Source organism: Ixodes scapularis, unplaced genomic scaffold, assembly GCF_016920785.2.
Source record: "Ixodes scapularis isolate PalLabHiFi unplaced genomic scaffold, ASM1692078v2 PGA_scaffold3__209_contigs__length_174095766, whole genome shotgun sequence".
NCBI lineage: Eukaryota > Metazoa > Arthropoda > Arachnida > Ixodida > Ixodidae > Ixodes > Ixodes scapularis.
In genome coordinates this window covers 95,057,196-95,069,080 of record NW_024609868.1, presented here as the reverse complement: position 1 = coordinate 95,069,080, position 11,885 = coordinate 95,057,196, and the positions used below count along the sequence as shown (strand labels likewise).

Genomic DNA, 11,885 nt, shown 5'->3' with positions numbered 1-11,885 from the left:
TTTTTTTCTGTCACAACACTACGCAACTTTTCGCATTATAATCAAGCACGAGGATAAAACGCATTTGCGTTTTCCGATAGTAATGAAGTTCAGGAAGTTGCATTTAGGCTGTTTTTTTGTCTGGTTCAAAATGGAACAGCACAAAATAGCGCCACCTGAACCTCCAGCGTTTTTTGTGATAACTCTATAAAGTCGAAATGCTGGCATTACTATTTTTTTTACAATGAAAATATTTAAGAGTAAAGATGTTTGAGGGAACTCCGTCTAGTTACGGTCAAAAATAGATAAATGGGGACCTTCACCAACCAAGCCCTAAACATTTAGGAGCCCGACTTTTCAAAACCAATTGTTTTTTTTTTGTTTTTGTTTTTTTTGTAATGAACGCGATTATTGGCGCGTGGAGAGCAGAAGCTACTTTTCCATTTATGGTGAGATCGTTCTCTTCACTCACTTTTTCGTCATCAAGTGCCCTCGTCCGTTGACGTACACATCGCGACACTGTTAGCGCGAACACGACATCCGCGCATTTTCGCATTTTGCTTCTAAATAGTATTAGCGAGCACAAACTTTTATCGCTTACATTATAGAACTAAATGAGCTCTTTCCGTAGGAATAATAACTTGGATGACATCCCTTGGTTTCAAAAAGAAAAACTGGAAAAACCGGCGATCGCTTGTTCGCGCTAACAGTGTCGCGCTCTGTACGCCAATGGTAAAGTGCCTGTCGACCTATTAATATTCCCTGGCGTAGTTTGGATATACCAGGATTCTATGAAAAGTCGTTGGCGGATATTGGTTTCAGCTCTTATTATTCTGGTGTTGTCCATATCGACAGAATAATTGTTGTCGTCACAGTGCTCTGCAACAGCACTCCGCTCCCGGTCAAATTTGCACACATCATTCTTGTGTTGCAGAAATATTTGATTAAGGTTTTTGTCTCGCCAGTGTAAGTGGAGGAGCATTTAGAACATGCCATTTGGTATGCAACCTCTATCAACTTCCGTCAAACTCAATCAAAGAATTCTGCAACACCCATGTGCGAAAATTTGACTGACAGCGGAGTGCTGTTGCAAAGCATTGTGACGACAGCGACCACCGTATCTATTTTAACAACACCAGAATAATTAGCGTTACAATAAACATCTGCCAACGACTTCTCATAGAACCCTGGCAAATCTAAACTGGGCCAGGGATTATCAAAAGATCGACAGGCACTTTACCACTGGCGCATGTCAACGGACATGGCCTCTTCATGAAGAAAAAATGAAGTAAGCATATGACACCACCGTAGGTGAAAAAGACGCTGCTGCTCTCCACGTGCATATAGTCGCCCCCGATGGAAAAACAAAACACATCGGCTATGAAACGTAGGGCTTCTAACTATTTTTGACTTGGATGGTGAAGGTCCGTATTTCTCTAATTAATCAAATTCCAATTCATCACGCTCAAGAGGTCAGAGTGAGCGTTTGGACAATTGTTGAAGGCCAGTCACGGCCACGCTTTGCATCGTGCACGTCGCCAATAGCTACACGCTGGCCAACACTTTAATGTCGGCCGACAGGATCAGAAAACAGCTGTGGCATTTCAAGGAACTCTGCTTTCATTGACAGAAATAAGACTAGTCTCAGCTTCATGTCAACTTTCACGGTGTTCCTTCAAAAACGCGATTTCTTCCAGGTAGCGTTGAACGATCTTGCTATAAATCAGTTGAGAGTAGCGCCTTTGTCCCTGTCGTTTGTGTTATTTTCTATTGTCCCTGTCTGTTTGCGCTTTTAAACCTTATACCTACCATGAACCAACTAGCCCAAACCAAAGTTTCAGTGATTTCTTCCAGGTTTTCACCATTAGTGTTCCCTCGCTCTCTCGTGCTGTTCTTGTTGGCAGCCTTGGGCGTGCAAGGGAGTTTTTGACCCTTCAATGGTAAACGTCAGGAAGATGAACGAATTTGCGGGTAATAAAAGAAACCTCGCAGCAATATTTCGGTCCCCTACGTACGTCAAAACTGAAATTATCGTTATGTTGGACGAGCCTATCAGACCCTGCGCGGACCACACAATGCCGGCAGTTTCGATAGGAATGTAAAAGAAAATGTACACCTGGAATTATGAAGTTTTTATTTGAGCAGCTACGCATGTTGCAGGCAAGAGAGCAGGACCGGGCAAAGTAAACAATCTCGTTTGCAGGGAAGCACAGTTCCATTTGCCGAATTAGGCTCTACGGGCCACCAGGATAAACTTAAACAGGTCCGAAGTTTGCAAAGCGAACTCGAATTTTGTAGACCTGTATAGTTTTAGCCGAAATCCGGCGTCTCCAATCGCTTGTTTTAGTACATTTTCGGTGAGGTTTGAGTAAGCAAAATCAGCTGCTCCTACGGTGTAGTGTTTCACACCTCCCGCGCCCATAATGACAAGGAGACCGCCAGGTTTCACGAGTGTTCCCACATTGCAGACCACCATTCGGAAGGATTCGTGGTCTGCTGCGACCGCGTCCAGGCATCCGGAGGAAAGAACGACGTCGAAGGTTTCCTTGTGTTCCTCGGGGAGCACTCCGGGCTTCAGGACGTCGCAGGGGACCACCTTGCGAATGGCGGAGCGTGTGCGCTCCATTATTTCCGACGCCCCCTTCTTGACGTCTCTGTAAAAGAGAACGACAAAGTGGTGGTCAATGTTGCTATGATGGCTGACACTGTATACAGATACGTGCAGAGAAATCCTAGTTATAACAGGGTGTGATGGTATAAATGGAAAAGGGAATCGAAATTATAGGGCGATCACAATAAGTGAAAAGTTGTAATAATGAAAAAATATTTAAGGATCGTATGAGGCACTCTCGCGCTATTGTGTACACCGCGAATCCTTCACTTATTCAGTAAGGTACGATTTACAATTTGTCACAGTTTTGGAGATCGCAAGCGTCTAGTTCTCGAAAAAAGGGCTTGGTGTATTGGTGTCGGGTCAGCGGCAAGCTTGGTTTGTGCCCCCACGGGGTGGACTACCGGTGCTGAGCCAGTTTCTTTCACCGAGCCGCCTTCTGCCTCAGACCTCGAGCATACGCGTGCACTCAGTCAAACTACATTGCCTCCTCCAATAATAAAAAATGTACATAATTACACAGGTTTTGGGAAGTTTAGGGCTGCTTTTTTGAGCTGTACTTGGAACTGCGATATACATATATCATATATTACCTGGGCTTGCTTAGCTGTCCCGCTTGGCTTATGCTCGAACTTTATCAGGATCTGGAATTCTCAAATATCCTAATGTTACGATTTGCCACCTGCCAGACCTCTTCGGCTGCTGACGTAAGGGGGGCGAGGCGAGGCAATGCTTCACTAAAGGCGATTTCTTCTGATTGTTTTGGAGCGCGCCGGGATCATTAAACCAGATCCGAGTTGGAGCACACGATCTCCACAGATTCGCTCCGCCTCTGGTTCCTTAGTCGAACATGACAACTTCTCCGGGGATCGGCGGGTGCCTCCCCGTCTTTCACCTTCCCGGGAATCTTCTTCCCGCGGTCCCAGATCTCGAAGCACATGATTTCGCGATCGGGACGCTAACAACAGGTGCTCAACGCACAAGCGAAGTTGATCATGATGTGAAAGATTTGTGTCAATAAGTAGTAGTAGTATAAAACCTTTATTTGAACCGGTTTAAGGGAGAGGGGGTGGAGAATGAGTCAATGGCATCGCGGCCTGGACCGCGGTAAGTGATGTGCATCAGTTTAGCAAACTTCTTTTTTCATCGAAATACTCGTGATTCGTGTTCAAGTACGTATCGATTTTCAGCCTTTTCTGCGGAAGTCTGAAAATTCAGTCGAATTCATGCTGGGCACACAGCGCCCAGCATCAGGTCATAGATCCGCGAAGCTGGAAGGCACTGAAGTGCAATGAGGTAACCTGCCTGCATTGCCGTCGTCATTTCAATCAGAGCATTCTAAAGGTATGCGCCGTTGTTGTTTTTTTTTTGTTTTTTTCAGTTCACCGATGCTATTAACATGGGTGCCACTCAAGTGCCGAGAGTAAGCGCAGATGACCGAATTCTCTATCGTGCTTGTTTGCCGAACAAATTGTCATGCTGGAAGTATAGCATGGAGAATGATGTATGTGATGATCGATATGGACGTTGTGTGTTTAAAGATGGTATAACAAATGTGGGAGCTGACACCCGATCTTCGATAGAGTGAATTAATATCGTTCGGGTTCGCAATATGTCTATAGTGGGTATTGGCGCCGAAAAACAACGAATCAGTGGAGAAAACAGGATTTCGAAGAAGTCCGTTCGAATCTGACTTAAAATAAATCCCATAAACCCGGAACCCTTGCTATAATACGCCCCGTGAAATCGTGACATCACGTGAGGTGCTAAGCTACGTCATTCTGAAGGTGTTTGCGTGGGCGGACGGTTGCCTGCGAACGCAGAAGGCGCGTGAGTAATACTCTGCAGGCTCGGTCACATAGAATGTAACTTCTAAACTGGATTGACGTATAAAATGAGAGTTACAAAGGCAGTTGGTTTTATGATTAATTTTTTTTGTCAAGACTATAGGTTACAAGGACCAGATTAAAAGACAAAAAGCCGATCTACAAGTTACTTTAATCAACACCGACGTCCTTCGGCGGAAACTACGCCAGTTGGAAACGTTTTTCAATACTGTTCAATAAGGGATAAGTTCCGAAGTCCACGAAGGTAGTGGCTTGAGAAATAAAAGAAGACGACGACGAGGAAGGGAACAGAGGAAAGAGGACGGCCACAAGGAGGAGGGAGGTGAAATAAACACGCGACTGATCCGCACCGCACCGGTGCGGTAAAAATAAGAAGACCCAAGCTTACTCATAGCCTTCGAGGGCAGCAATGTGCTCAGCAGGGATGGTCCAGTCGATCGCATCCTTATGATTGTTCAGCCATTTGTACAGTTCGTGCCTGTTGCTTTCGACTAAGTCACTCAGCACGATGTGCTTGAATCGACAGGATGCAATGAGCGAGCACAAAAGCATCGGACCGCTGCCCACATCCAACAAAGTCTGTCCCTGAATCAGGTCTGAAAAGAAGAGTTTTATATTGACCCAGCTTTATTGCCAAGAAATACATATACCGCTTTTTTTTTTGCCTTTGTTTAAAAAGAACCCAGTTGAGAAAAATGCCGCATTGCGCATTCAGCACCCATGTATCCACTTATGCCCAGGTGGAATAGTAAACACATAGGCCAATAAATAGGGGAGGTAAAAGGCGTTCTGAGATTACGACCTGCCGAGACATGACACTAACGTTTCTGGTGACTGAAGACACTGTATCATGGGAATGTAGCGCCGAGCTCACCATATGATAGCCATTCGGTTTCATGAAAAAAGCAATTTCTATTTTACCTTTCGTTCTTGGTGAGCCCATCTGATTTTGCTAATCACCGGTAACTTTTAGAGACGTTTCTTGCATACCGAGATGTTGCTATCCACACACCGCCATCACATAAGGTGTCGGTGCTTAGAGGCTTTGAAAAATAATTTTTCTGTCACCGAAACAAGTAAGAGGAGCAATATAATTATAAGAGATATGTGTAGATAAGCATATGACTGATATGTTCACTGCAGAGCGCAAACAGTGCACCAGAGACGCTTACTTTGGCGAGGAACACCTTCAGGACGATTTCGCTCCATCGCGATCTTGGCCCGACTTGTTTGGAACGATCTTTTAATAGCTTTGACGATCTTAAGGTTCAAACATAGCGAATTCCATGGCAAAAGAGACCGATCAGCTAATCACCTTGCGAGGTTGGTTGTCCGTATGTTAAAAATCTGTTTCTGTTCTGCAGCGAAGGCGATGGCGCTACTTTCCTATGATTTAGTGACTTGACTGGTGATAGAGACGGAGCATCCGTGATTGAGTGGGCTGGCGCACATAGAGTCATTGAACGTTCCCAGAGTACCGAAACGCCCAGGCTCGAAACGAAAATATGGCGGCTTAATTTTTGTTTTGTTTCTCACTGTAGTCAAATTGAGTTTTTAGAAAGCATGTTTTTCCGTAAAAACAAATAAAAAAGCTATTTTTGAAGGAAATCTTATTGGAGATTCGTACAAAACTACAGGAGCGTGATGTCTTCAAAACTATTTGTGTTAGAAGGCTTTGCGGCGCAATCAATATTGTTTTTACACAACCATGTCGCACCTGTGATTTCAAGTAGCGCGTCTCGACCTGGGCGCGCCTTAACATGGTCAATGGTCAATCGCGGTGCGTCCGCTCGGGAGACGGGGGTTAGCATGCACCTGGGACCTTGCAACATTGCAGAAACTCGCACCGGTGTGCAAATTTATGTTTGTTAGCCTGAGTCCTCTTCCAATGTATATGTTTCCGCGCCAAAATGGCCGATCAAAGCTATAATTTAACAGTCTAGCGGTGGACGCTTTCGAGTGCAATACTTTGGCAATATACGGCGACTTTAGCTCGGAACAGGTGGTGCAAAAGCGCGCGCTGAAGAGCCCAGAGATCCTGATTCAGTCCCCCACCTCTTCCCGTTTCGATCTGGATGTGCATCGTGCGAGCGTGTGGCCGTGCATCACAACTGCGTGGTGCACGTAGTGATGCACGGCCGCTGGTAAATTTCTCATCGGCAGCTGAGACACCCGGTACCCGTTCGTTCTGCCTAACTTCAGCCAGTATAAACATCCACACAACCATAGCCTCCCTTATAAAAGGTGGAGCGGCAGACACCGGACGAGAAGAGAGCCGCGCTCCGTTATGGGGAGACGCCGCAACACACTTCTGCCGAGCGCCCAAGTGTGTTTCGGGTCCTCGCCGCTGCAAACGCTATGCGCTGACGTCAAGGTTCCCCGAGAATTGGCTCTTTGATGCTCTATGCTGCCAGATCCCCGCGCTCCAAATCTGCGACCGGGCACTCTATGGCTACGTCGCCGAACTGCCTGGCTTTGTGAGGATAAAGGAGGCAACGACACAACGCTAATATTATTTTAGGCAAGTTAGCCTTGATTTGAAGAAGGAAACGACACGTTTCATGAGGAGCTTTTGCAATTCCATAGCGTTCATTTTCTGCAGAGACCGCTAATATTACCGTCCCCGCTAGTTAACGGAAATAAACAGCGCGCAAAATGTACACAAGGACGGAAGAAAGGTGCGAACGACACAAGCGCTGGACTCACAACTAAACATTTAATAATATTTTAATTTCAATGACATCACCATCATCGGGAGGGGCACAGATAAAACTACCAGGGAATTATTGGAAGCGTATGCAATAACAAACGAGGGGCAAGATGCATGCGTCAGCCAAACATCGGTTTTTCTTCACAACAAAGAAATTGCCTAGTTTGAAACGTGCTGAAGCGATAGTGCGGTTTACTTCGTTGGTGTTTTTTTTTTCAATAAATGTTTAGTTGTGAGTTCAGCGCTTGTGTCGTGCGCACCTTCCTTTCGTCCTTGTGTATTTTGTGCGCGCTGTTTATTTCCGTTACCATGAACCAACTCGCCTACATCACGACACTAACCCCGCTAGTTGTTGCGTGGCGAGGAGGTTGGCGGAAGTAGCGGGGGGAAGGTGCATGGAACGCGTCTCCGACAGGTGTGTTTACCGCGTCCAAGAAAGTGGTCCCTCGATTTCTGCCTGATGACGTCATAGAAGTGTCATGGTGTCGCCGGTCACGATCCTGGCGGTGTCCCAGCAGAGGTGGTAGATGTGGCAGACGCCTGTTCTGCTGCACATCGCTCTGCATTGTGACAGTCCACGGAAGCAACAGCAGCCGAATGTTGAGACGCCTGGGACGCCGTGACGACGGCGACACTCGTGTTTGCTTGTGCTAGTCGCAGCTGCTCGTTAGCATTTCTACAACTAGCCGCCAGGATCGCAATATGCTACAGCATGACACTTTTGCTTCTGTGACGTCATTTGTTGCCACTGTGGGACCACTTCTGATGTATGGGCAGCATATGTTATGCTAAACACGGCAGTCGAATACGCTTTCCAGGCACCATAGCGGGGGAGACGCTTGCGGTGCTCGGAGGCGAGTCATAAACCACGTGACCCAGAGCAAGAAGGTGGATTCACACCCAACTCTAGGCACACTGGTGCAAAGTTTCGTAACTCAGAGGTTTTAGCATTCGAAGAGAGATTTGTTTCTACGTACTCGCCTTCAAAATATTTATAAGTTTTAATTGCCGAATTGGGCGTTTACTAATAAGTTTCTATCAAAACACATCTACGCTACTGCATGTTGTGTTGTTGAGGAGGAGGAGGGAAAGGTACTGAGGGTAGGGTATACCTTTCCTCCCTCCTCTTCGTCCTCCTTGCTACTCCTCCTCTCCTCCTCCCTTTCCTCCGCTCCTCCTCCTCGCTCTCGTCCTCCCCTCCTCCTCCTCCCCGCGCAGTGCATTATGGGACATTTCCCATAATGCACGGTGCGGTTACACCGACGGCTACGCCACTCAAGCCGGTACGGGCACCTAAGAGCTGCGCTCTTAGGTGCCCGTACCGCGTGTAAAGCGCGGTGACGCGCTGAAGTCAGGTCAAAATTTCAATGGAAATATGGCGGCCGACGGAACTTTCAAACACATGGGGGTCTATGGCACCAGAAACCGAAAACAGGCAAAAATGGGCTCCGTTTTCCCATTGAACTTTTCAGAAAATAACTTATCACGTTTGATTAAGTTATCGGATCGGGCTGAAACTTTGGCATCTGGTTGTAACCTCTAGCTCTACTTTTGGGCGGAGAATGAGCTTTCGGCGATGCCTAGTTTATTTTTGCGGTAAAAAAGACCGTGTAAATTTTTTTTGTGACACCCTGTACATGTTCGTCGTTCAGTAATCTCGGTAGTATACAACTCTGGAACACAAACAACTTTATATTCGGAACGCTAACTTTAACTTACCTGATTGAAAAATGCCAACAATTTTTTTTATTCCAGAAACATATGCTTCCCCAGTAAAGTCACCATATGTGTCCACATAAGTGCGTGGCAGAAATTGTTCTTTGTACGCAGCTCTCAGGGTTTGTGTTTCCACGCTTCCCAAAGTGTTCGAACTGGAACCCCTGAAAGCGAACAGGCACTTAGGTAGTTTAGTCCCCTGCTGCTGTGCAAAAATATCTTTGTCCGAATTGGCAAGTTAAAAGCATATTTTTCGTGTAAGGCTCGTCAAAATATTAAGAGGGAGAGGCAATCAGACATCTGCGTTAAGTCCTTATTTCGAACTCTTCTCTTTCACGTTCCGCCCATTGAAAGTACGGTGAAGAACTCAAGTACGCACCTTATCTTGCCACACCCCTCTTTCCCTCCACGCAGTGAAGCCAAGGTGAGTGTGCAGAGCTTACTTCGACGTAACACTGCAAAGATTAAGAACACATCATATCGAGTGAAGGCGTCGCTCGTAAAGTACCCAGAAAAAAGCTTTCTACAAGTGGCGGCATTTATTGAAGCGCCAACTGCGTGACGGTGCATGTTTTAGGAAGCGAATGGCGGCGAACAGCACAGGTCTGAACTGAATGAGGCCATTTTGTTCCAGCGCAATGTGCTTTGTCATTAGTATTGGTTGCGGTAACCTGTAAAAGAAGTATCAAGCGACTTTAGTCGTCCGTACATGTAGCGAAAGTCTATTGTGATGGCCCTTCTATGTTAAGATAGAGTATACACTGTACATTTATTTGTGGCGGCATTGCTGGGCTACAGTCACAACGCAACTTCACTTTTTGTTACTTTTTGCACCAGCTGCAGAACTTTATCACCTGTCTGTATCGTAGCTATCAACTTCATTGGCTCAGAATCAAACGGATACATGGAGTGGTAACTAATGACGGCAGAATGCCACTTTCCGAAGTGAGATGTGAGTACCGGCAGTATGACCGGTCGCGTGCACACGAGATGTGCCTGCTTGTTTTGTTTCCCGGCAAAGCAAAAGACCCCCAGAGACGATGAGCTCGCCGAGTGTACTCAGGTGCTTCGAGCGAAGGCTCTCACAGACCCCCAGGCTGCTTCTATGTTTTAGGTGGTAAAGTGAACTAGAGGAGCTCAGCATGGGCTCACGCCTGTCGCACATCGCGTCGACGGCGCAAGAAGGCGCCACTAAACCACGGGTTGTAGTAGTGCATGCATCGCGTAGCATTTGTTATGCTGCTGGCGTTGTCGTCGTTGTTCTTGTCCTAGCAATCGAATCGCGATTGCACTTCAATCGACATAAGCGACCGAAAAAAACGATCTCCAGGGGAGCCACCCTAGTAAAAAAAAACACATTTGTATAAGAAATTTCTTGTGTCCAAAAACCATATATGAATCATACAAGATATATAAGAACATAGAAGAACATGTAAGAATCATATAAGTATTATATGAGAACTATATAAGAATTATATAAGATATATAAGAGCCCCATAAGAAACTTATAAAAAACTTCCCACTAGTTTCTAATATGGTGCTTGTATGTTCTCATATATCTTATATAGTTCTCATATAGTTCTGATATGGTTATTATACGGTTCTTGTATGTTCTTATATATTTGTATGATTCATGTGTGTTTACTGGACACGGAAATTTCTCATACAAATGAGAATTTTCAATAGGGCAGTTGGCGCTTCCAAACCGCTGAGCCAAACCTGCTCACTGAAGGCCTTCGAAACGCTGGGATCCTGTAGCCCATGCTTCCGTAGCCCCGCAGCGTACATTCGGGACCTTTCCACGCTCGCCGCTTCACAGCAATGCATGGCGCGCGTCGGTGCCGGATCTCACTAGCCCTACTCTAGGTCACTTTAGTGGGGGGGGGGGGGGGGGGGTCTGGTTTGCCTCCCCCCCCCCTACTAAAGAACAAGTTGGTACGCCGCTGCTCGTGTGGTTGCAAGGTTGCCAAGGTTGCTTTCGTGTGTATTCCGAGCGTGCCTGTACACTCTAAGAAAGAAAAAGAGGGCAAAAGTTAGGAACGGCCCGTTTTCCTTCCTTCTACTGACTCTCCCCCAAACGGACGCGGGAAGAAGAGAGGGACGAGATATTTTCTCCTTCTCCAGGCAGACGGGAGGAAAGTTCCTCCCTCCCGCCTGATCTTCTTTCGGTTTCGTTTTCCGGGCATGTCGCACACGGTTTTTAATGAACGCCATGGAGCTGACTGTCGGTAGCAACGAGGGCTGCCTGTATCAAGTTGTCAAGCTGACTAATGTATCAAGTTGACACATCCGTAAATGACTCAACCAATATAGTCTCCCTCTGAGCATTGTTATTCCATGCGTATGTTAGATACGCGATTCCCAGGGTGACCAGACGTCCCGTTTCGGCCGGGACAGTCCCATTTTTGAGGTCTTCATCTGCCGTCCCGTATTTTTGTTCCAATAAAGAATCATGACCCGTTTTCGCAAGAGCGCCTTTTTTTAAATTTGTACCAAACGAGTTAAAGCAACCCGAAACTCGTTTTGAAACCAAATGAGTGCATGCAACTGAACTGTAACTGTTACCGAGAACTTAGGGCTTAATGCATTATGATAACTTTTTGAAACAAGTGCTGGTATTTCACCAAATGGTTTCTTCCAAAATCAAACTTTGCTGCGCACCCCCCCCCCCCCCCCCCCCCCCTCCCCGCCTTTCCGGTGAATGTCCCATTTTCTACCTTGAGGAATATGGTCACCCCAGCGATTCCTTACAAAAATGTTACCAAACTAAAGTGACTAGAACGAGTCGCGCTACAAGAACGAGCGGAATGGTGAAGCCTATATAACACAAGAGCCGAAATTCACTTACAATGCATCATATTAGGTCGTCGCAGGTTTCCTCTTGGATCCCGTTTCGCTGCGGATTCAACAGTCGAGCCTCGCGCGTTGAGGCAAGCTGTTTCATGTACTCCACGCGCATCCGTTCATTCAGGTCACGGTACTAGCCAGCTCCACCGACATGTATGATTCACGCAGCTACACT

The 11,885-nt window shown here is 46.4% G+C and overlaps 1 protein-coding gene across 1 annotated transcript; it reads right to left on the bottom strand.

Annotated features, from left to right (window-relative positions):
* Positions 1–2,206: 2,206 nt before the first annotated feature.
* On the bottom strand, positions 2,207–9,745 carry LOC115327261 (nicotinamide N-methyltransferase). Its single transcript, XM_042292802.1, has 5 exons — positions 9,679–9,745; positions 9,243–9,318; positions 8,867–9,027; positions 4,826–5,033; positions 2,207–2,633 (listed from the first exon to the last, which is right to left on the bottom strand). The coding sequence occupies exons 1-5, from the start codon at positions 9,743–9,745 to the stop codon at positions 2,207–2,209; spliced, it is 939 nt and encodes a 312-aa protein (XP_042148736.1).
* Positions 9,746–11,885: the final 2,140 nt, after the last annotated feature.